This window comes from Corylus avellana, chromosome ca3 (assembly GCF_901000735.1).
Source record: "Corylus avellana chromosome ca3, CavTom2PMs-1.0".
Classification (NCBI taxonomy): Eukaryota; Viridiplantae; Streptophyta; class Magnoliopsida; order Fagales; family Betulaceae; genus Corylus; species Corylus avellana.
This window is the reverse complement of record NC_081543.1, coordinates 5,416,548-5,440,864: the sequence shown is the minus strand read 5'-3', so window position 1 is coordinate 5,440,864 and position 24,317 is coordinate 5,416,548. Positions and strand designations below refer to the sequence as shown.

The 24,317-nt window shown below is 34.4% G+C and overlaps 4 protein-coding genes across 6 annotated transcripts; 3 read left to right on the top strand and 1 right to left on the bottom strand.

The window, feature by feature from the left end:
* Window positions 1–939: 939 nt before the first annotated feature.
* Window positions 940–6,626, top strand: LOC132176439 (rhodanese-like domain-containing protein 11, chloroplastic). Of its 3 annotated transcripts, none has more exons than XM_059588642.1 (10): window positions 940–1,261; window positions 1,614–1,709; window positions 2,967–3,074; window positions 3,531–3,645; window positions 3,859–3,898; window positions 3,975–4,049; window positions 5,015–5,102; window positions 5,192–5,291; window positions 5,847–5,919; window positions 6,020–6,111. In XM_059588642.1, exons 1-9 carry the CDS (start codon window positions 1,058–1,060, stop codon window positions 5,900–5,902), a joined length of 882 nt encoding a protein of 293 aa, XP_059444625.1. In that variant the 5' UTR covers window positions 940–1,057; the 3' UTR covers window positions 5,903–5,919; window positions 6,020–6,111. The 3 variants fall into 3 exon arrangements, with proteins under 3 accessions (XP_059444625.1, XP_059444623.1, XP_059444624.1); XM_059588640.1 differs by having other exon boundaries at window positions 943–1,261; window positions 5,224–5,291; window positions 6,020–6,626; XM_059588641.1 differs by having other exon boundaries at window positions 944–1,261; window positions 3,549–3,645; window positions 5,224–5,291; window positions 6,020–6,626.
* A 711-nt stretch (window positions 6,627–7,337) lies between these two features.
* On the bottom strand, window positions 7,338–9,274 carry LOC132175021 (cytochrome P450 71AP13-like). Its single transcript, XM_059586815.1, has 2 exons — window positions 8,213–9,274; window positions 7,338–8,118 (listed from the first exon to the last, which is right to left on the bottom strand). The coding sequence occupies exons 1-2, from the start codon at window positions 9,122–9,124 to the stop codon at window positions 7,507–7,509; spliced, it is 1,524 nt and encodes a 507-aa protein (XP_059442798.1). The 5' UTR covers window positions 9,125–9,274; the 3' UTR covers window positions 7,338–7,506.
* Window positions 9,275–12,080: 2,806 nt separating this feature from the next.
* Window positions 12,081–16,453, top strand: LOC132176438 (cytochrome P450 736A117-like). Its single transcript, XM_059588639.1, has 2 exons — window positions 12,081–13,392; window positions 15,653–16,453. The coding sequence occupies exons 1-2, from the start codon at window positions 12,457–12,459 to the stop codon at window positions 16,265–16,267; spliced, it is 1,551 nt and encodes a 516-aa protein (XP_059444622.1). The 5' UTR covers window positions 12,081–12,456; the 3' UTR covers window positions 16,268–16,453.
* Window positions 16,454–20,984: 4,531 nt separating this feature from the next.
* LOC132173990 (cytochrome P450 736A117-like) lies at window positions 20,985–22,124 on the top strand. The gene has a single exon (XM_059585708.1). The coding sequence runs from the start codon at window positions 21,078–21,080 to the stop codon at window positions 22,122–22,124; it is 1,047 nt and encodes a 348-aa protein (XP_059441691.1). The 5' UTR covers window positions 20,985–21,077.
* Window positions 22,125–24,317: the final 2,193 nt, after the last annotated feature.

The window sequence follows — 24,317 nt, the reverse complement described above, 5'->3', positions numbered from 1 at the left end:
AAGAAACGACTACGCTTAATTAAAAGAGGCCAAATTAAATCTGAGCCCTCTATTTTTTAACAGCATCTGATCCATTTAACAAACCCCCCTCTTGACATGTCCACACAAAGAGAGAGGAGAAGAGATTTATGAGGCGTAATCTTTAACTGATTGAATTACTTCTTAGAAACCTCTCTAACTTTAAGTTATATAGTGAAAGCAGCAATGAAACAAAAAATCAATTTTTCCATTCAAAATGAACAACGGCCCAAAACTTGTTTTGGGGACCCATTTTTCCTATTAAAATGGTTAATTTTATACTTGTACTAAAATCATATACTCAATACTATTTTAGCACTTACTCTTACGAGTTAGTGAGTTTAAACTCATTTTTTATAGGTGATGCTTAATACGTGAAATACTTAATTGAAATTGGCTAAATGACCGATGGAATGTTTGCACTCAAGACATTTGAGATACCATGTTAAATCACAATTTTTTTTTTTTAAAGCTTAAGTTAATAGAAAAATATAATTAAAGAATCAAAATTTAATTTATAAAATGGTTTAAAAGTGAATAAATACGTGACAAGTAGTATTTTATAGCTATTTTTTGTTGGTTAATGTTGGTTTAAGTCGATCCAATCAACCGCCATTATATATAAAAAATAACAATTGTTTGAATTTAGTGAATTTCTCTGTAACTATTTTTTTTTTTAATTATCATTTATATTGTTTGCTATTCATTTTTAAGACATTTTTGCAAAAACGTTTTTAAAACTAAATTATAATAAAAAAAACTCGATCGTGTAAGCTAGTCTTATGAATCTTATTAAAAGAAAAATTCAAAAAAGAGAGTAATTAACTAATTATACATTTTCAATGAATTTCGCAATATTATAGTATATAAAATTTTTCAGAATAAAATGTGGCATAATATCCTTGAGGCTTATCTGAGAACTAATCCTATCCCGAGAAGAACGCTATCCGGGATACGCATATTCAGATTTGTAACGGATAAGCAATTCCAAATCTTACTAGACTTCGCGATTCACAGTGTCACCCAGCAAGGTCTTGCAATGGAAGCTCTGGGACTTCCCTCTCTCAATTCTCTTACCATTTCATGCTCTAATTTTCAAGTACAAAGTGTCTTCAAAACTTCTAAAAGAGCACAGCATTGCAGTTCTTCAGAGCTATCTTCTCTGAAACTCGGACCCTTTTATTACAGTTCTTCAGACCTATCTTCTCCGAAACTCAGACCCTCGTGCAGAACCCACCTTTTGGTATGCAAATATTCCAACTTTTCGTATTTCTGATTAATGGGCTTCACTTATTTTTGTGGGTGTTTTGTTTCTGTCAATGTTTGGTTGCTAAAAAGATGAAGGAAAGGAAAAGGGAAAAGAAAGCTAATTTTTCTGTCTTATTAATTCTTTTCCTTTCGTTTTTTTTTTTTTTTGGTTTCTTTGAGAAGCAATTATCATCTTGACCGTGTGCTTCTGTGATTGTCTTATAGCTCCTTGTTTTGGTACAATATTTGGCTTTCTTTTCCTAACTTTGCACAGAAACCAATGGAGCTTCTGTGATTGACTTATAGCTCGTTGTTTCTAATCTGGGTTATCTTTGTGCCTTATTCAGCATTGCAGTACCACTCGAATGCTAGCTGACAGTGAAGATTATGAATTGAAGCAAATGAGAGATATGGCTGCTGCCAGGAAGAGATGGGAAGCTCTGGTATTTTGTACCCAAAATAACAACATTTTTATCTTTCTTTTGGGCAAGGAGTAGATGGGTTAGTAAGGAAACTAATAATTGATGTTTTGCTAGCTGAATCTAATCTCTGTTGCACTTTGGCTGTGAAGGATTGCAATATCTTGCTTCGAGTGAATTATGGTTTTAATAACTAGCACTGACCTGCCTAAAATTGAATTTAATGGGTCTGCTTATAATTGAAATCCCCATCAACTGAGTGCTGGTTCTACTGTCTATATAATATTCTTTTAGAAGATTCCAATGACAGGAAGATTATTTTGTGAAAGAAAATGGGGAAGCTTGGATTATCTCTATAAAATCTGATTCCATTAACATCCCTGAAATGTCAGGGGAGACCCACCCCTCCGTCCCCCCTTTTTTTTTTACTTTTTTCTTTGATTTTTTTTCGTGGAGTATAATTGGAACTTCACAAATATTCTATTAGAAAAATGAATAGAATATGATGAGAAGGATATATTTGATAGTGGGACAAAACACAGTGAAGTATTTGATAAAATAGAAAATGCAGGAAGCTATTTGATAACGGCTCAAAGCATTTTTTTTTTTTTTGTTTTTTCCATTTCTAAATGCTGGCTTCTCCAAAATGTGTTGACTTTAGCATGTATTGGCTGGTAGAATGAACATAAAAGACTATATATATTGACAAGTGAACATAAAAGGTGATATGTGCCAACATTATCAAACAATCCCCTAGGAAATTTCTAGGCACTGCCTTTCCAATCCGGACCAGCACTGCATGCTTATACTCTGTAGTATTCTCAAAAAGGATTTGCAATTCTAATGAAATATAATGTCTGTGCTTAGGTGTTTGTTTAGATACTCTTTTTGTAAATCAGTTATAAAAAGCTTGGACTGGACTTGTATTGTAAATACATTAGTTGTTAAATTTGTGAATAGTACGAGTACATTGACACTTACGATGTCTCAGATTATTGTTTGTCAGTTCTTTGGTGCTCCAGTTAACATCTGGACACTCTAGATCTGTGATGAAAGAGGGAGGACAAGATACTCAATTGAAATATAAAAAGATCCTTGGGCCTTTCCTGGGCCAGGTCTTGCCAGGGAGCCCTAACTTTCTGGCTCTTGCCTTAATAACTTGATTATACCCATCTTTGTATCAACTGCAGTTTATTCAGTATGATTGTGATCGAACTGCCTACATGAATTCAAGTTGTGAGGCTTAGGAATTTTATATAATGCTTAGACTGTTTTCTATAGGTCAGGGAAGAAAAGGTAAAAGTTCTTACGCCAAGGGAAGCTGGGTATGCAATTCAGCTATCTAACAAAACCCTACTTGATGTTCGCCCCTCTACTGAACGTAATAAGGTGGTCATCTTTTAATTCAACGTTTTGATTCTTTTGGATATTACTTTTACTTTTAAAATTCAGATCTTCTGGGAATCAAGTCTGAGTTTTGCTTGGTTTTGGGTCACTTCTTATTAGTTCCATGTAAATGTGTTTTATCACTCAACTTGTGTTGTCTTGTTTTATAGGTTATTAGGGTGATTTTGGTGATTGCTTGCAATAGTGGTAAATATCATATGTTCCGAGCATCATATCCAATTATTGCAGTAAACTGATTAGTTCTTATTGACTCATTTAACTAATTCTCGTTGCTAAACTGAATCTCAATTTTTTTTTGGGGTACGATTTTCTATTCTTATTTTAAATTTCCGTTTGGTTGTTGTTGTTGTTGTTGTTTTTTTTTTTTTTTTTTGGAAATTTTTACATAGCATAATGTCTCCATGGTTATTTTCATGATCAAGAATCTTCAATTTATAGCTTTCCACTGTTTTGAAGGCGTGGGTTAAAGGCTCAACCTGGATTCCTATCTTTGATGTTGATACCAAGTTTGACGTTGGAGCTCTGCCCAGAAAGATCACTAATTTCACGATGGGTATGAAACAACTTTTGCTATCTTGTCTTTCATAATTGATATTTTCTTTTTACACTGAAGTTAATGGATCGTGTAATGAATGGTCTTTGAACAATATTTTTATCATGTCTCACTGGAAACAGGGGAGTATTAATTTTGGTGCTTAGAGACTTGGATAAATTTCCTTGGACTTTGTGCCGGTTACTTTGTTAAATTTGACTAATTTTTGTGTAGGAGGTTGGTGGAGTGGTGTGCCTACATTGTCTTACAATAAGTATGTCAGAAATCACTTCTTTATATTTAGTTGTTTATAGAATGAATGCCTTATTATTTTTTTCTTTCTTCAACAGCCAGTTCTTATCAAAAGTTGCGGAGAATTATACAAAAGATACAGACCTAATTGTTGCATGCCAGAAGGGGTTGAGGTAAGCTTTTTGTGTAACTGGCTAATTGCAGTCGTGATTTCAACACAAAGCACTTAGAAGTTCCTGTTTTGCAGTTTGAATGAGGTTTTGCTGACAAAAGCATTGCATTCAAGAATATGTAACACTTTCATTTTATGGTCAATTTTGTTACGATTCCAAACTCTTTACACAGGCTTTAAAAGAAAATTTTTCTCTTGTATTGCAAGTTTCTTATTTTATGTTTTCATTCAGAAATATAATTATGTGGAACTGATGGGGACCATTTTACTTAAAGGGATATCAAAACAGTGTAAACAATTTACCGAACAGGCTTTGTGTAATGGTGATGGAAGTTATTTTCTCGTTAAAATCTATGAAGATCATACTAGTTGATGCTTAGTTTTCTTCAGAAGACTATGGCATTGGAGAGATCATTGTGATCCTTTTAAGCCATGAGGTGGTTGAGTCATCACTGAGCATGAAATTCTAATTAGATGTAAACACGAATAAAGTAATATTCTTCCATTTTGCAGGTTTTAGCCAATTCTGTTTTAAACCATGTGATCTCTTTCCAGACATTGGCTGCCCCTTGGTCAGGATCTAGATGGCATACCCCTGTCACTTGTTCAGGTTGGAATTTATGTTCTTGGACTCGCTCCAAGCATTTATCACTAAATTGAGACATGTCCCAGCTTGGATGAGAAACATGAGGGTGCCACTTAGACGCCTGCCCGAGATATCATAGTTTGTATTTGTATCCTACATGTGCTGAATAGAAAAGATGCTGAGGGATGCAAGCCACCTTGACATATTGAGAAATCAATCTCAAATGTTGTTGGTGTGACATAGAGAATGGTATAAGATGCCGAGGGATGCAAATAACCTTGACATATTGAAAAATCAGTCTCAAATGTTGTTGGTGTAACATAGGGAATGGTATATTTTATCTTATCACACTTATCATTCTGGAAACATTATACTGGCAGATCTCTAGCTGCTTGTGAGCTACTGTATAATGCTGGCTACACAAACCTTTTCTGGGTGCAAGGGGGTCTGGAGGCTGCTGAAGAAGAGGTATTTGTTGTGAGAAGTTTAGGACTTTGTTATTATAATTTTATTTCCTGTTCGTTCTAATTCTTTTCTGTCAAACAAATATGAATCAGAGAATATACTGTCTTATGTTATGTTGGAGCAGGATCTTGTCACAGAAGGTCCTCAACCTCTTAAATTTGCTGGAATTGGTGGGGTTTCAGAGTTTCTTGGGTAAGTATTTATTCCTTTTTGTCATTTTCTTTTAGAATTGTATCATAAAAAAAGTTGAGACTTTTCTTTTTTGTTTTTTATTCAAAATAAATATATGAAAATGCATGCTATAGATCATTACACATTATTGTCTACATGCAAGTTGCCCTTGTCACGATCTCAGCAGATGATGCCAACACCAATTACAGATTTCTAGATTACTGTTGGATGCATTATCCTGTAAATGTCTGTAGATTGGATATGACATTATAAACCGAGGGCTGGCCTTGTTGCCGGTTGGCATCACGTCTGTCTGTACAAATTATGGAGTGGTGGTGTGGTTGTGGTTGAAGGAAAGCTTGTGTTAACTTACTGATTCAAAAAAGAAAAGTCTCCTGCTGCTTTCCCTGTCCTGTACATCTCTAGCTTGTAAGACAAGTTTAAGTGCTTGGACTTCTTTTTTGAGTGTTGCTTTCTGTAACATTGTAACACAATTGTTTCTGACTATTCTCTCCACCGACTGATTAATAAATATTAATGTGTGAATAAAGTTAACTATTGACATGTTATTTTCAGTTTTACGGATCAACAAAGAGATGCAGCTTCAAGAGAAGGTTGGGGTTACCGATTAGTGTTCTCTGCGCGCCTGGTAATTAGACTCTTTCTCAAATTGGTAACATACATACTACTTTTTAGTCTTTAGTCTGTTAGTTTGATAAAGACATAATGTTTGTTTGTGTATGGCACAGGTGGGGGTCTTTCTTGTTGCTGATGCCTTGTTTATTGGTGCCCAGCAATTAGGCCATTATCTTCAGGAAATAAGGTCTCACTGAGGTTCAGAAGCTGGGCTTGAATGTATTGATTCAAATATTTGCGAAAACGTTTTGTTCTGGAGCGGTATATGAAGATGAGATTTGCCAACGGTCACAATTTTTTCTTACCCGAGTACTTTGAGAAGCCAATTGCATACATGCTTTTTGATGGTGAATTACCCCATCTTACACCTTTCATTATTTTGAGGTGTGTTATGTTTGAGCTTTTTTTCTACCACATGGTGTTGCGGAACTATTCAAGGAGTGATTGACTTCTTAATTTTGTTAAAATCTGTGTTGTTGTGATGTATATCTTGTGTAGGTTCAATCGCCTAAGAATCACCCTTGTTTACATAGTTTACTTTGCTGGCAACTTAGAAACTTCTTGTCCAGTAGTCTATAGTTTACTCATACATTTATTTCTGTGCCATCAGTCGAAGATGAGGGTGAAGAGATTATCAATGATGAGTTTAATATCATTAGGATAATCAAATGTTGACACTTTTCATTGTAATATAAATGAGCCGAGTAAGATTTTTTTTAATTTTTATTTTTATTTTTTTCACCATTTACGCTGTGCTCAATGCAGATAAAGTTCACAACATAAGTAGATTCCAGTTTTTTGAAAAATTAATGCACATACACATTTCTCTCTCTCTCTCTCTCTCTCTCTCTCTATATATATATATATATATATACACACACCTATTATCCTCCAAAACGAATGTAAATGGAATGTTCTTTTTTTTTTTTTTGATTTTTTGTAGAGAAATGCTATATACGCTCTCACTTACACACTCAGAATTGCGTATTACCTAATGTGGCAGTAAAAGTCACTATTAAATTTTGGATTCAATGATGACTTTTAGTGCCAAGTCAAGGAGTATGCACTTGCAAGTATGGAGTGAAAGTTTTTTTGTAGCATTTCTCTTTTGGATAACTTTACCTTTGGGATTTGGGTTTATGAGGATATGCCCCAACAAAATTTCTGATGGCATTGGCATAGCATACTGACATCAAAATCATAATGACATGCCTATCCCCACATACATCCCTCCGTTCACCCCCAAATTTACTAACGTATTTGTTGGGGGACCTTCCATGGGGTGTTGAACAAACAAAGGCTAACTTTTGATTTGCTGAGGCACAGAAATTTGCTCCTCCAGGATTGCATCTATCACCTCATTCGGAGATAGAAAACTTATTATATGGGATTAAAACAGTAGATGTTTTTATTCCAGAATACTTAGTGGGATAGCTATTGATCTACTTGCTTTGAATTATTCAATCCTGAAGCAGTCATATATACCAACATTCTCTCCGGCAGAGTGCAGTGTGTTTCTCCTCTTTTGGATTACATGTGATGAAGCAGAGCCGCAGAGGTAGGTGGATGACTAATTTTTTCAGATTATGATTTGCATTGTCTACGGGAACCGTGGTTTGGCAATGACAAGCAGATGAGCAATTCTGTGCATTGAGATGCCGAAAACCTCTGTCAGATCCAAATCCTTAGCTGTAGTACCAGGGGGAAGCTCCCAATCAAAGCTGTGGAGAAGTTGAGCAAGAGCCAGCTCCACACTTGCTGTTCCCAATGTGATAGCTGGGCAGCTTCTTCTACCAGCACCGAAAGGTATAAGCTCGAAATGCTGACCCTTGAAGTCGATAGTGCTACCCATAAATCTTTCTGGCTCAAATCTGTCAGGGTTTTCCCAAGATTCTGGGTCTCTCCCGATTGCCCAGGCATTGACAAAAAAACGTGTCTTGGCTGGAATATTGTAGCCATCAATGTTCACATCTTCCATGGATTCTCTAGGGACTAATACTGGAGCAGGAGGATGCAGCCGAAATATCTCTTTGATGACAGCTTTCATGTAGTGCATCTGAGGCAGATCACTCTCTAAAACAACTCCTCTCTCTCCCACGATGCTTCGGACTTCGGCTTGTGCTCTTTCCATGACTTTTGGGTTCATAATGAGCTCTGTCATTCCCCAGTCAAGGGTGATGAACGTTGTATCGGTTCCTGCAGCAAACATGTCCTGCATTGGCACTAATCAGTATAATCTCTATGCTTAAAGTTGAGCGTTTATATTCATCAGAAATTTGCAAGTAAAAGTGGAATTCTTCACTGACCAAGATGATAGCCTTTATATTATCCATGGTGAGAGGCATGTCATCAGATCCATTCTTCTGTATATCGAGTAAAACATCCACAAGGTCCTTCTGCTCCTCTGTTGCCCTCTTGGGATTGCTATGTTCAGCCAGCAACTGGTCAAAAAGTTGATCGAAGCGTCTAAAGGTGTTCTGAAGTCTAGATTTCATGCCTGTTAAGGTGTGTATAAATTCCATGGATGGGAAGAAATCTCCGATGCTAAATCCTCCAAGCAATACTTGATACTCGTCCAGCATCTTCTGGAAGCCATGGCGGTCATATTCTCCTCCTCCTGAGAAGTCCCTTCCAAATGCAACCCGGCAAAGGACATCATTCGCATATAGTCCAAGCATCTTGGAAAGATCGGTGGTGCCACGATACGACTCTGCAACTCGACGAACCAGGCGAGCTACTTCTTCTTCTCTAACAAAGCTATATGATTGAACTCTTTTAGCACTTAGTAGTTCAAGTATGCATATTTTTCGAATATTTCTCCAATAAGCTCCATAGGGAGCGAAGACAACATCGGTACAATCATAAAAGAGGTGCATGGCTGAAAAGATTCGCGGGCGGCTTGACAGTGCGACATCATGGGTTTTCATTGCTTCCTTGGCTAGTCTAGCAGATGAAATCACCACTGTTGGTATCTCACCAAGTTGTAAGAAAATTATTGGTCCAAACTTCTGTGCCAGGCACTGGAGGGAAAGATGAGGCATGTTGCCTAGCTGGTGAAGGTTACCAATGATTGGTAGCTTTGGAGGGCTTGGTGGGAGATTGGATTTTCCTTTTCTTGACTTCTCCTTCAAGAAAAACCTCAGCAACACCACAAGGAAAACGGAAGCAAAGAGCAAGATGGGTTGGAAGCTTTCCTTCAGCCATTGAAGAAAAGCCATTGGAGTTTTCAGAAACACAAGTGAGAATGTGAGTCCACCTTTTTCTCTAGATGGTCATCCGTATATATATGCGCAATTATGGCTTTCTCTAGTTAACTTTGTTTATTTACATTTTCAACTTTTCTTCTGCCATAGTTCTGGTATCAATTAATTATAATTTATTCTAGGACCTGAAAAATATGCACAGCCTGCAGCTTGGCTTGATTTTGGAAAATAATATAACCCAACAAATTTTTCATGCCAATCTCTATCACGTTACTGAACCTTGATGTGATCAATATTGACAGAACAAGTAAAACAAAGAAATTTGAGCAATAGGCTCCCATATTCTCCATGACACATGCTGCAACTCATTAAGGCCTCAAAGATTCCACTGATCTTTTTTCATGCTTTTTATCCTTCCAACAAAACTCAGACTTTTCTTTGATGAGTTCCATCATCATATTTATCGTGAATCCTGTGATCAAATATCATCCGTCCACTTCACTAATCGGAGTCATGGTCCTTGTCTTATTACCTAGGAAACTTCAGCATGGGTTGCTTCATATTTTCCATTTTGGTGGTCCTCTTTGAATGCTGACAAATTGTCATTACTCATCCTTGTATTTTTCTCTGCCACACATCAGTTAGTCTACTAGGCAATCATTCATTTTGTTTTGTTTTCTTCCCGCTACAATTTTTTTTTTTTTTTTTTTTTAATTCAATATGGAGGGGTGGAATGGTTTTTCTTAGAGCGGGCAATTTTTACACGATCCGCGAATCCAACACAAACACGACACGAAGTTATAGAGTTTTGGTTTGATATAAATGAGTATTGGTCATAATCGGGTCGACCCATTTTTGACCCCATTTATTTTCGTGTTTGGCGGGTCAACTTGCTTTACTCGTGAGTAACCCACCGAACTTTATTTATTTTTATTTTTTTTAAAAAAACCCCTAGACTAAAGCCTAAGTATTATTACATTATTTTTCCAATTTTTCATTCAAACGTATCGGGTCGTATCGTTATGCCAAACCATTTATCTAAATGTGTCATGTTCGGGTTTAGGCTAATTGGGTAGCGGGGTCACCCAGGTCGTATTCGGATTGACCCGCCAATCCATTTTGCCATCCCTGGACTTTTTTTGGTTTCTTTGTTGCACATGGTATCAATTGCTTTTGGACTTGAGTTGGGGGTTTTATGGCAGAGAGGCGTGTGTTCATCCTCTTATAGTGTATTGTTTATAAAAACTTTTGGCTTTGATACAAAATTGACATTGCATAGGAAAGATTTTCCCACAAATAGAACAAGAACATGGATAGTAATTTTGGTGTCTCACCAAAGAAGGAAGGAGTATCTCACTCCAACTTGGAGAAGGAAGAGATAAGAGGGCCCTGTGGAAAGAAATCCATAATAGAGTCCGACTACAACTACCAAATTGATTATCTTCATGCATAAGGATACTAGATTACCTAGTATAAAATATTTAAAAATCGCGGGCTTTATGCAATTTCTACACGTCATAGGCCATCGAAAGGATTTTGGAGACCCACCAAAACACGAAAGTCAGGATCTTTCAAAAAATGAATTTCTATTTGAAGAGTGCATAGCGGCATGGATAAGCTTACAATTAAAATGATTTTTGAAAATTATTTTCTAGTGTTTGGTGCGATCGAAAATATTTTCAGTTTAACCTAAAAAAACTTCTTTAATTGCTATAAAATGAATTTTCTTTTACAGAACCGTATGTGTCTTCACAAACTAGAAGCTGTATTGCTGCTGATATACATAAAGACTTCAACAATGAATATAACTACGGCTTCAACAATATTAAATATTAATTGAATAAATAAAAGATTGCTTAAGCAATTCCGGCCCGAATAAATAGATACATCAACGGGTTGCATCACTAAAGTAAGAGCTATGGCCCAAACAAAATTAAAAACAATAGAAAAAAATAAAAGGAAAGCTTATGGATCTCCGCAAACTATTACCCTATTGATAATGTCTTTTATAAACTTTCAATTGAGAAAATGTTCTCCCAAACTACCAAAAAATTTCAATTGTCCTTCAAACTTTCAATTGGGACAATATTCTCCCTAGGACTAGAAAAAAGACAAAAATACCAATATAAATTAAAAAAAAAAAAGCAAAAAATAAAAAAAAAAAAAAAAGTTAATTTTTTCTTTAAAAAAAAAAAGATTTTTCTTTTTAAAATTTCAACTCCTTTTTTTTTTTTTCAAATTTTTTAATGTTTTTAATTTTAATTTTGTTATTAGGAGTAACATTAACAAATTTTAGTAGTTTAGGTGAGACATTGTCAATTAGGTGGTAGTTTGAGGAGAGAGGTTACATGGACTTTTTCCAAAAAAAAAACTCTTCAAAGATTAAACAAGATTAGGTGGTAATTTTTTCACTAAAAAGATTACACCCTAATTTTTTTTAGTGAAGTTTAATATAACACTCCAGTTCTATATTGAGAAGATGATGAGTAGCTTACATAGAGTGAATAATTTATAAAATAGTTACAAGTTTTAAGTCTCATATTACCTAATTACTAGATGAAGCTGAACTTTATAATAAATTATAGGAAAACTCAACATTAATTAGTCATTTTGTGATGATAGCGCATATGTAACTAGCAGTTTTTCTAAATTGTTATAAATGGTATTAGAGCCCGATTGTAAAGCCAAGATATTTATTACTAAAACACTGCATGATAGGCCCTAACGAGAAAACTGAATTTTATAAAAAAATTATAAAAAAAAAATTCAAATTAACTAAGATAACATGTGCTTTTCTTTGGGTCCTTACATTTACAAGGCGGTCATGATGTTCTTGTCCCATGCACAGACAGAAACAGATATCGACTTTGCTCCATGTCCAGTGAGAAGCTCACACACCCTATCCCTTCCGAATGCACCAAATTGTTCCACGAGGAAACGTACGTACATGCACGCAATTGCCTATCTTTGCGTTTTTTCATCTGCTAAGGAATCTGTTTTGTTGTGGAAATATCTGCCAAGAATCGTGTTAATTAAGGAATCCGAAAATTCAAAATGAAGCAAACAAAAATTAACCAGTCGCATTGGTCAACCTCAGGAACTTTAATAATTCAATGGTAAAGAAAACTAGACATTTAATTTTCAAGAGATCGAGAGGATCACCACGTACAAGGAAGTCCATGGATATTTATCAAACCTTGTTAATAATTTCAGTGGAGCTCAATTTCAGATCCATCACATCTTTGTACGCGCGTAGGTTTAAGTTTTGCCCTTTTCCCCATATGTTTATGCACATTCATCTTCATATGAACAGCGCGGATCCCCAACATCATTAAACACACAAGAAAATGTCCAACTTCCTGCAAATATTGCTAGGCCAAACTGCAACTTTCTTCTTTCTCCATCCCTTTGTTTTAACCATCTTGGCCTTCATCTTAATATTCCTATTCAAATGGTCCTCTACCTTTTCGACCACCAAAACAAACACACCACCTTCGCCACCAAAGCTCCCTATCGTCGGGAACTTCCACCAACTCGGCTCGCATCCTCACCGTTCACTCGGGTCCTTAGCTCAACGCCATGGCCCCCTCATGCTGCTTCACTTTGGCAGCATACCAACACTTGTTGCATCGTCTGCTGATGCTGCCCGTGAGATCATGAAGACCCATGACCTCATCTTTGCCAACCGGCCCAAATCAAGCATGTCTGAGAAACTGTTATACAATTACAAAGATGTGGCAACGGCACCCTATGGCGAGTACTGGAGGCAGATGAAAAGCATATCAGTGCTACATGTTTTGAGTAACAAAAGGGTTCAGTCTTTTCGCGCCGTGAGAGAGGAGGAAACTTTTCTATTGATTGAGAATATCAAACAGTCTTGTTCTTCAGCACATGTGAATTTAAGCCAAGTGCTTGCAAACCTTACTAATGATGTAACATGTAGGGTGGCTTTGGGAAGGAAGCATAGTGCAGGGGATGGTGGAAGGAAGTTTAAGGAGCTTTTGTGCGAGTTCGCGGAGTTGTTGGGTGCTCCAAGTGTGGGGGATTATATTCCATGGCTTGCTTGGGTGAGCCGTATCAATGGCTTGGATGCTAGGGCGGAGAAAGTGGCTAACCAGTTTGATGATTTTCTAGAAGGAGTAATTGAAGAGCACATAGATTGTCAAAGGAGAGGGCTAGAAAATGAACACCAAAAGGATTTTGTGGACGTTTTGCTTCAAATCCAAAAGGAAAACGAGATTGGTTTTCCTATTGACAGAGTTAGCGTCAAGGCTCTAATCCTGGTAAGCAAACCTTTCTCCCTCTCTCTCTCTCTCTTTCTCTCTCTCCTTGTGTGGGTGCGTACACGAGCTTTATATGTGATATAATTGATCAGTGCATTTCTTCTTAATTCTTGGGTTTCTTGATTTTCTTAGAAATTAGGCTAAATTCCATCACTTTAATTTGTAATGTCCCCCAAAGTTAAAGTTAAAAAAAAAAAAACTCTCAATTTCTTCTATCAAAGTTCTAATTTCTTGTAATGTCACCCGTCCTTTTTCTTTTTTTTTTTGTTAAATCCATCAAAATTTCCAAAATATCCATATTTTTTTATAATTAAAAAAAATTGCAAAGGTTTAAGCGTGTGTATTTTCTCAAACTCCATCAAATCTTGACCAATGTCTAAATTTTTGCAATTTTTTTTATTATTATTTTTTTAAAAAAAAAGAGGGTATTTTGGTAATTATGTCACCCCCTTTGTTAGAATTTAATGGATGGGTGAGATTGCAAAAAATTGGAAGTTCGATAAACTACATTGAGAGGTTTTTATTTTTATTTATTTTATTTAACTTTAGAGACTTTAGAGGGGTAATTGTAAAAGTGATGGAAGTTTATAGGGTTTAAGTGAAGTTTCCTCACATCTTTAAATAGACAAAATATAATGACAAAATACTCAAAACAGTTTTCATCTCTATGTTACATTACAACTAATAATAAGCAAAAAAACACATTCTAAATAGTTTTGTCAATGAAACCCATACTGTCTTTATAAGTCGATTGGTGGCTAGGCAACAGGTAAGTGGGCAATAGTATCACTGGGATTCTCTCTGAAAAATACGATTTAGATCCTAAGTTGTTATTAACCTAGTTTACTAAACACAATAACATTCAATAAAGTTATCAACTTTAAAGTTATACACAGACAGACATTACTACCAAAATCAAAGCAAGAATATATAAAAACAAAAATAATCACATATATCAAAACCACTACGGTGGCCAACCAACCCCAAAAAGAAAGAAATATAGAAAACTTATGTTACTAATTGTTCTACTTACAAAACCTTTGTTACTCTGAAAACCCAATTTTGTAATCTCGACAAGCTACATGTTCACCTCCCACTACAATGGCTCTATAACCTGTGGCATTCTTTTATAGGAATCACTTTCACAAATGAACCTTGCCATTTTTTTGCTGTTTGATTTGGGAAAGAATATGGAACTTGGAGAAGTTTATAATCTATTTAGGCTCAAGAAATATGATAAACTTCTCTCACAACGAATGAATAGTCTTAGTGTCTGAAAGTTGTGGATTATAAGGCTTATATAGAGATGAGAAAAATCAGCGTTTTAAGTCAAATTCAATGGAAAATAAAACACTTGGTGGCTGGGTTCGGTAAACCTAGGCTCAAGCTCGATCGATCAAGCCGTTAGGGTTTCAAATGAAATCGCAAACTGCCCAACCTTAGTCGGTTGAGGGATTGACCGACCCTCTCGAGTTTTAGTATAGGACATGCTGCATATTCCACACTTGCATTTTTTACTTGTCTTGAACCGCATTTCAATTCCAAGTTAGACCTAAACCTAATACTTACAAAACAATATGTTTTGACATTGAAATTGTCAGCACCAAAAACCTCTCTCTCTCCATATCAAGACTTGAAATGGAGAGGAACCGTTATATAGCCTTTTTTTTTTTTTTTTTTTCATCTAATGGTATATATAGTATTACGTCATTTAAAAATTTTAAGTGATGTGGCAACATGTTAACAATGTGACAACAAATACACCATTAGATCTTTAAAACCTATTAGGAATTCTATTATGTCCTTTGACATAAACTTATGATCTCTAACCAACTTGATATTAATGTTGGATTAACCCGATGTGACATGTCTTGATATACTAAAGCATGTAATGCCCAATGAGTAATTCTATGTACTATACTCCAACCCCTATCTCATTGGCCGGGCTGATGTTGGATGTCTGGCAACATTTAAATTAGTCATTGTTAAAAAGAGTATTGCCATATCATGAATTCAATGGAATTGGGACATAGTATATAGCATTTCTTAATGCCTAACTGTCGAATTAGGGTAAAAGGGAGCTGTTAAACGACCTTTTATCACTTTCAATGATCATGGAAAGGAGATAATGCAGTATTGGATAGTCTTGAATTCTAAAGGGCTTGTTCTATTTTAGGGGGTATAAGGTATTTTATTCTCTTATCTCATGCATATTGACATCTTTCTTCTATATTTACCATTTTTTTCTTTCTATTTGTAGGATGTATTTGCTGCTGGTACCGACACTACCTACACAGTCTTAGAGTGGGCAATGACAGAGCTTCTTAGGCACCCTAAGGCTATGAAAAAGGTGCAGAATGAGGTGAGAGTGATCAGTGGCAACAAAAAGGAAATAACAGAGGATGATTTGGATAATATGCATTATTTGAAGGCAGTGATCAAAGAGACACTTCGCTTCCATCCGCCTATTCCACTGCTAGTTCCCCGAGAATCGACTCAAAACATCGAAATACAGGGATATCACATTGCAACTGAAACACGAGTTATTATCAATGCATGGGCAATTGGAAGAGACCCTGCATCTTGGGATGAACCAGAGGAGTTTATGCCAGAAAGGTTCTTGACATCCTCTATGGATTTTAGAGGACATGACTTCCAATTTATTCCATTTGGTGCTGGAAGGAGGGGTTGCCCCGGAATTTCCTTTGCTGTGACCACTGTCGAGCTTGTTTTGGCAAATCTGCTGCACAACTTTGATTGGACATTGCCTGGTGGAGCAAGAGGAGAGGATTTGGACATGACTGAATCTACTGGTCTAACCATTCATAAAAAATTCCCCCTTATAGCAGTTGCAACTCCTTATTATAGGATTTGATTACAGTATTAATTGCAATTGATTGTAATAAAATAAAATTATATTTGAATAGATAGATCTAAATTTGATTTGATTTGATCTTTCATACCGTTTTGTAGTCTCTCCACCTCTTGATAAATATATATGGACCTCTATATTGTAATATCATTAATTGAATAAGAATACAATGTAACATTTCGGGCTTTATTTTGTGGAAATAGATCATAAGACTGAACAACATAAATTTTTTTTGTGTTGTTTATTTTATTCCGCTATTCTTTTATATTTTTATTAGCATTATCTTGTCTTTCATGATGTTAGAGTTTTCGGCTAACGCTAGTGTTCAATCGACCCTAATGGCTTCTTGTTATTATTACTATTATTATGTGCTGCAATATATAGATTGGTTAAGCAATTTTGAGATAATTCCGAGATGGATGTATGTCTTTTACAAGTGTAAGATGGACTCGTTTTGCAACTCAATATTATAACTACGCGTGCATCAACGGGTTGCATCACTAAGCTGGTAAGAGCTAAGACCCCCAAAAAAAAAAAAAAAAAAAAAAGTCCATAAATGATATATTCCCTTCAAACTATCACCTCATTGATATTAATGTTTCTCCCAAACATTCAATTGAGGCAATATGTTCCCCCCAAGAGGTTAGCAAAAAGACAAAAATAACCCTAAATTTTTGTTAAAAAGACAAAGATACCGATATCAATTCCAAATACAAAAAACAAAAAAGTTAATTATTTCTTTAAAAAAATGTTTTTTCTTTTTAAAATTTCCACTCCCTTTTTTCAATTTTTATTAAGGGTATTTTCGTTATTATAGCGCACATTGACAATTTTTAGTATTTTAGGAGGAACATTGTCAGAAGTAAAAGTTTGCAGAGATATTGTCAATTGGATGGTAGTTTGAGAAGAGTATGTAGACTTTTCCAAACAAAAAATAGGGATAAATGTAAAATCAGTCCTTATGGTTGACATAAATTACAAACCATTCATTGTGATATAAAAAATAATTTAGAGGTCCTTGGGGTAAGCCAAAATAACAATTTAGTCCCTGTACTCAAATTTCATCAAAACACTTAACAGATTCCGTTAGTGTACCATGTCATCGCCAACAAAATAATGACACATGTCATTCTTAATAAATATAAATATATAAAACTAAAAAAAAAAAGGGTTTTTTTTTTAAAAAATAAATAAATAAGAGGGGGTGGCAGCCACCCCAGAGGTGTCAATTTGAAATCTACACAACAACCCCAAAAAGATAAGTTCTAGTTCGACAATCATATTATATATAGAAGATAATTTGATCGTTTCCACAGCCATTAGAGGAGCTAATATCAACTTCGCATCAAATACTACCAAAATCTTTGCCAATAACCTTTCCTTGCTAATCAAACTAAAAGCTAAAGTTTTGAATACACCTAACAAATTCTTATAGTTTATTTTGAAATCATCTTTCTTTCTGAAAGCTCCTCAAAATCAAATAAAATAGAAAATTAGACCATTCTAGAGATTCTTAGATGCCTAAGGTTGCAAAAGGTTTTGACAATGAATAACCATAAAAATATAAGAAATTAAATTCTAGGGTTTCATATACCAAAATTGTACATCATGACAATATTGCAAAAGTGAATGGGAGGATGCATTACCTGAGACTGCGTAATGGATTGAGAATGGGTATTAGAAATGGATTTATAGATGTTTCTGCATTGCTCAAATACAACAATCCTTGGCCACCCCCTCCCAATTAGGCGGTGGCTGTTCGGCAGCTACCCCCTCTATTATGATTATTATATATATATATATATATATATATATATATATATATATATTAAAAAGTAATGTTTTAAGTTTTTTATTTTTATATATATTTTATATTTTTTTATTAAGAGCGACACGTGTCATCATTTTATTGGTACTAGCGTGACACACTAATGGAATTCGTTAAATGTTTTGACGGAATATGATTGCAGGGACTAAATTGTAATTTTGGCCTATCCCGAAAACCTCTAAATTATTTTTTATACCACAATGAGTGATTTATAATTTAGGTCAACCACATAGACTGATTTTGCATTTATCCCAAATATATATATATATATATATATATAACAAAAGAAACTCTTTGTGATGATCACCAAAAGATTAAACAAAATGTGGCAGCTCTAGCTAATACACCCTATTTTTTTGTTTTTGTTTTTAATGAAGTTTAATATAATACTCTAGTTCTATATTGAGAAGAAGATGAGTAGCTAGCCTAAATAGAGTGGATGATTTATAAAATAGTTATAAGTGTTAAGTCTCATATTATAAAACTGAACTTTACAATTAATGCTATGAAAGCTCCAAAGTACGTAGTTAGTCATTTTGAGGTGATAACGCATATGTAGCTAGCGATTTATTTTTATTTTTATTTTTTTTGGGTTATTATATTGGTATCAAAGCTAGGTTGTAACGTCAGGCTATAATGGCTATTTAATATATAGTAGAATACTGCATGACATGGCTCTAACAAGAAAACTAAACTTTATAAGAAATTATAGAAAAGTTCTAAATTAACTAAAGTAGCTGGTACTTTTTTTTGGGGTCGTAACATTTAAATTTTAAGGTCATGATGTTCTCTATGCATGCCTCATGTACAGATAACAAAAACAGATATTCGATCACTTTGGTGTATAAAACTTGGGCTTGGGTGCGTGGAAGCACGAAATCCATCGCTCCAATGAGAAGCTCACACACCCTATCCCTTCCGAGTGAACCAAATTGTTCCACGAGGAAACGTACAAAGCACGCATGCAATTGCCTATCTTTGATGAAGCAAACAAAAATTAACCAGTCACATTAGTCAACCTCAGCAACTTTAATCATTCAATGGTAAAGAAAGCTAGACATTTAATTTTCAAGAGATCGAGAGAGGAGCACTTGAGGGCCCGCTCAGGCCCTCGCCTAGGGCCCCCAATTTAATAAGGCCAAAAAAAAAAAAAAATTTTGAGTTAAAAAAAATTTGAAAAAAAAAAAAAAAAATATTTTGGAAAAAAAAAAAAAAATTGAAGGCCCAAATTTTTTTTAATAGGGCCTAAATTTTTTTTTTATCAAAATTTAAGGCCTCAATTTAATAAGCCCACTATAAATTTTTAAAATAATTCAAAAAATAAATTAAAAAAGGATAAAGCATTAAAGCCTTACATCATTACATGTCAATTCCCTAGAGCTCTACACACTTAACGCTACAGTACACGCTTGACGCTACAGTACACACCTACATCATGCAGTCATCATCTTAGCCTCTTTCTAGAAATTTTTTGTTTTTGATGAGATAATACATTCGTTAGAAATAAAATATTACCTTTTATTTTCTATTTATTATTTAGCCATCTAGGGAAAGCCAAGAGCCAAAAATATAAACTGTTGTCAGCCTAGTAAGCCTACCATGGGCATTTTAAATATCAGAATCTCTATATTTGCCACTTTACTTCTCCTCTTTGCTTGCTCTTTTCTGAGTTTTTCTTGTCTGCCTATCTCATCATTTTCTCTTCCTCTCCGACTCCGAGTGACTGAGTCTCTTGTCTTATCTCTAAGAACTGCTTCATAATTTCTTTGCCAAATCGGGTTTTATTGTTTTATTTTTGTCATTTATTTTATTATAGTCATAATTTTTTTTTGATAAATCGTGTTTGTTTAATTTGTTAGTATTTTTAATTAAACATGTCTATTAGAAAATATGCATCTGGATATGAAAAACTTAAAAAAAGAAGAAGAGAAAAGTAGACAAATTGATTGAATCTCAAAGAGGAGCTCTAAATAAATTTGTTATTAGCAATAAACAAAATATTGAGGATAATTTAGGTTAAAAACTCATAAATGAACAAGAAACTCATCAAAAAGAATTAGAAGATAATGAAAATGTTATATATATATATATATATTTGTTACTTAAAAAAAAAAAATTGTTACTTAAAAATAAAATAAAATTTAGGCCTAATTTCTAAGTTTTGCCTAAAGCTCCAAAATACGTTCAGCCGGCCCTAGATCACCGCATACAAGAAAGTCCCTGGATATTTATCAAACCTTGTTAATAATTTCAGTGGAGCTCTCAATTTCAGATCCATCACATCTTTGTACGTACGTATGTATGTTTAAGTTTTGCCCTTTTCCCCATACGCGGCTAGTTTGAACATGCCAGATCCTACGGGCCGGTGGCAGTATACCGGATACACTTTCCAGCTCTTGTCTACATTATATGCACGGCCGGCTCAATGGCTAGGACACTGACACAGTTGCTTAAGACCTCTCGTTAGTAAGGTTCAAAAATTTTTTAATAATGCTTAAAATTTTTTGTAATAAAGTCTAAAAAAAATTTTAATTTTATTTTAACTTAAGCCCTAATATTTTTTTTAAATAAGGCTCAAAATTTTTTCTCATAAAAATTAAAGGCGTCTAAAATAAGGCTCTAATATAATAAGCTCATCGTAAAATAAGACCAATTAATCCTAAAAAATAAGTATGCCAGATCACTTTTTTTGGATAACTAATTAAAAGTTAAACTTAAAAATTATGAAACAACAATAAAAATGAAAATAATAATAATACTATAAAAATATAATAATATTATTAAAATAAATATTATTTAATTAATATTTAAATATTAAAAAAAAAAAGTTTAACTTCAAAATTTCGCTCAGGAGCCAATTACATTGAACCGCCCTGATTATATGTGTACAATTTTCTTTGGACAAAGCCCCATTTGCTGACCTTTCTGCACATTCATCTTCACATAAACAGCGCGGATCCCCAACATCATTAAACACACAAGAAAATGTCCATCTTTCTTCTTGCTGCAACTTTCTCCCTGCAATTGATAGAGCAAACTGCAACTTTCTTCTTGCTCAATCCCTTTGTTTTAACCATCTTGGCCTTCATCTTAATATTCCTATTCAAATGGTCCTCTACCTTTTCGACCACCAAAACAAACACACCACCTTCACCACCAAAGCTCCCTATCGTCGGGAACTTCCACCAACTCGGCGCGCAGCCTCACCGTTCACTCGGGTCCTTAGCTCAACGCCATGGCCCCCTCATGCTGCTTCACTTTGGCAGCGTACCAACACTTGTTGCCTCGTCTGCTGATGCTGCCCGCGAGATCATGAAGACCCATGACCTCATCTTTGCCAACCGCCCCAAATCAAGCATGTTCGAGAAACTACTATACAATTACAAAGATGTGTCAACGGCCCCCTATGGCGAGTACTGGAGGCAAATGAAAAGCATGTCAGTGCTACATCTTTTGAGTAACAAAAGGGTTGAGTCCTTTCGAGCTGTGAGAGAGGAGGAAACTTTTCTATTGATTGAGAAAATCAAAAAGTCTTGTTCTTCAGCATATGTGAATTTAAGCCAAGTGCTTGAAAACCTTACTAATGATGTAGTATGTAGGGTGGCTTTGGGAAGGAAGTATGGCGTTGGGGAAGGTGGAAGAAAGTTTAAGGAGCTTTTGGGTGAGTTCGTGGAGTTGTTGGGTGCTCTAAGCGTGGGGGATTATATTCCATGGCTTGCTTGGGTGAGCCGTGTGAATGGCTTGGATGCTAGAGCGGAGAAAGTGGCTAAACAGTATGATGATTTTCTAGAAGGAGTAATTGAAGAGCACATAGATTGTCAGAAGAGAGGACTAGAAAATGAACACCAAAAGGATTTTGTGGACGTTTTGCTTCAAATCCAAAAGGAAAGCGTGATTGGTTTTCCTATTGACAGAGTTAGCGTCAAAGCTCTAATCCTGGTAAGCAAACCTCTCTCTCTTTCTCTCCCTGCATGTGTGGGTGTGTACACTCGCACCATACGTGATATAATTGATGAATGCATTTCTTCTTAATTCTTGGGTTTCTTGAGTTTCTTAAAAATCAGATAAACTTTCACTTAGCTTCCCTGAATTTCCATCACTTTCGCACTGTCCACCCTAAAGTTAAAAAACTATTAATTTAGTCATTCAGTATATCGAACTTCTAATGTTTTATAATATCACATTTCCGTTAGGTTTTTCCGTTAAATCCTGTTAAAATTTTCAAAATATCCTAATTTTTTATAAATAAAAAAATTGCAAAGCCAAGTGTGCATATTTTTGCAAATTTCATTAAATCCTTACTAATGCCCAAATTTTTTTATTTTTTTATTTTTAAAAAAACAAATGGGAGTATTTTGGTAATTTTGACACCCACTCCATTAAAATTTAAAAGAAAAATCTAATAGAGGGATAATATTAAAAAAAATTGAAAATTCGATACATTTAATTGTGAGTTTTTTTTGACGTTAGAGGGGGTAATTGTAGATCATGACTAGTGCTTCTGGCACCTTTACAAGATTCTAGGATGAACTTTTCTTTTTCAGCGAAAATCATCAAACTTTCATTAAAAATCAAGGACGTATAGTAGAGCTTGTTCCTTAAAAACTATGTTTCTGGATCCCCTATGGGAAGGGTTATATAGGGGATCCTTTTTTCTTCATTAATTTAGCCAAAAAATAGAGAAATTTCTGGATCGCTCTGCTACATATATATATAGCCCATATATATACACCAGTTGATGAGCGACACCTCCACAAATATGCCCAATGGTGTTCGCCTCCAATCGACAAATAAGGCATAGGGGATCTTGTACAATCCATTTCCTGAAAAGATTTTCTTTCGTGGGCAACAGATGAACTTGGAATATATGCATTGGTTTGAAGTTTTATATCAAGTAAATCAATTAGCTAGACAAAAGAGACAGCCATATTACTGGGCTTATTTGTCAAACTTTCTAGGGTGCTTTTTGCTTTTTCTAGCCAAAACTTAAACAAAAGCATTAAACAACTCTCAATATAAAAAAGGTCACAAAATACTTAAAACTATTTTCATTTTTAGGTTACATTACAACTAATAAGCAAAAAACACATTTTAAAAAGTTTTGTTAAACGAACCCAATACTGTCTTTTTAAGTCGATTCGTGGCTAGGTAAGTGGGCAGAAGCATCATTGGAATTCTCTCAGAAAAATATGATTTAGATCCTAATTAGTTGTCATTAATCTAGTTTACCAAACACAATAACAATTAACAAAGTTATCAACTTTAAAGTTAAACACAACAGACATCAATACCGAAATCAAAGGAAGCATATATAAAAACATATAATCACAGATATCAAAACCACTATGAGGGCTAGCAAGCCTCAAAAGGCAACAACTATAGAAAACTTATGTTACTGATTATTCTACTTACAAAACATTTGTAAGTTTTAAGATCTAATTTTTTAATCCTGGCAAACTAGGGCGGTTATTAACCGCCCGCTAACCGCTATAACCGTTAACCATTAACCGCCATAACTGCTAACTACTATAACTGCTAACTGTAATAACCGCCTAGCGGTTAGCAGTTGGCGGTTATGGAGTTTACTAACTGTAACTACTAACCGCTAACCGCTTTATATATATAATCAATTGATTATTAATGATTAAATCACATTTTTGTTTTAGATAATTAAATCACAATTTGAGTATTAATATATTATCACTATAATCATGATCAATTAATCATTAAATCATTTGATTATACAATAACAAATTATTCATATATACTCATAAGTCATAAGTATGCAAGTTCATACTAATACAACAATGAACAATTAAATATTTAGAGACTTAGTTTCAATGTATGTTATCAACTTATAAGTCCATATATGTTATAAATTATAATTATACATTATACATATATGCAATTATGCATATTGAATAATATAAAATGTATAAGATTAATACTTAATCATATGATTCAATGACAATTTAAATACTTTATTCAAGTTAATCATATTATTAATGTGCAATGATAATGTGATTCGTATAATATCAAATTAAGTAATTGACATTGGATTAAACAATGTGTTACTTATAACCACAATTGAAGTATTAATGTATTATCATTATAATTTTAGTAATTTATATATTATCACATGATGAATTGATCATTAAATCATATGATTATATAATAACAAATAATACATATATAATATGACATAACTCAGAAGTCATAAGTCTA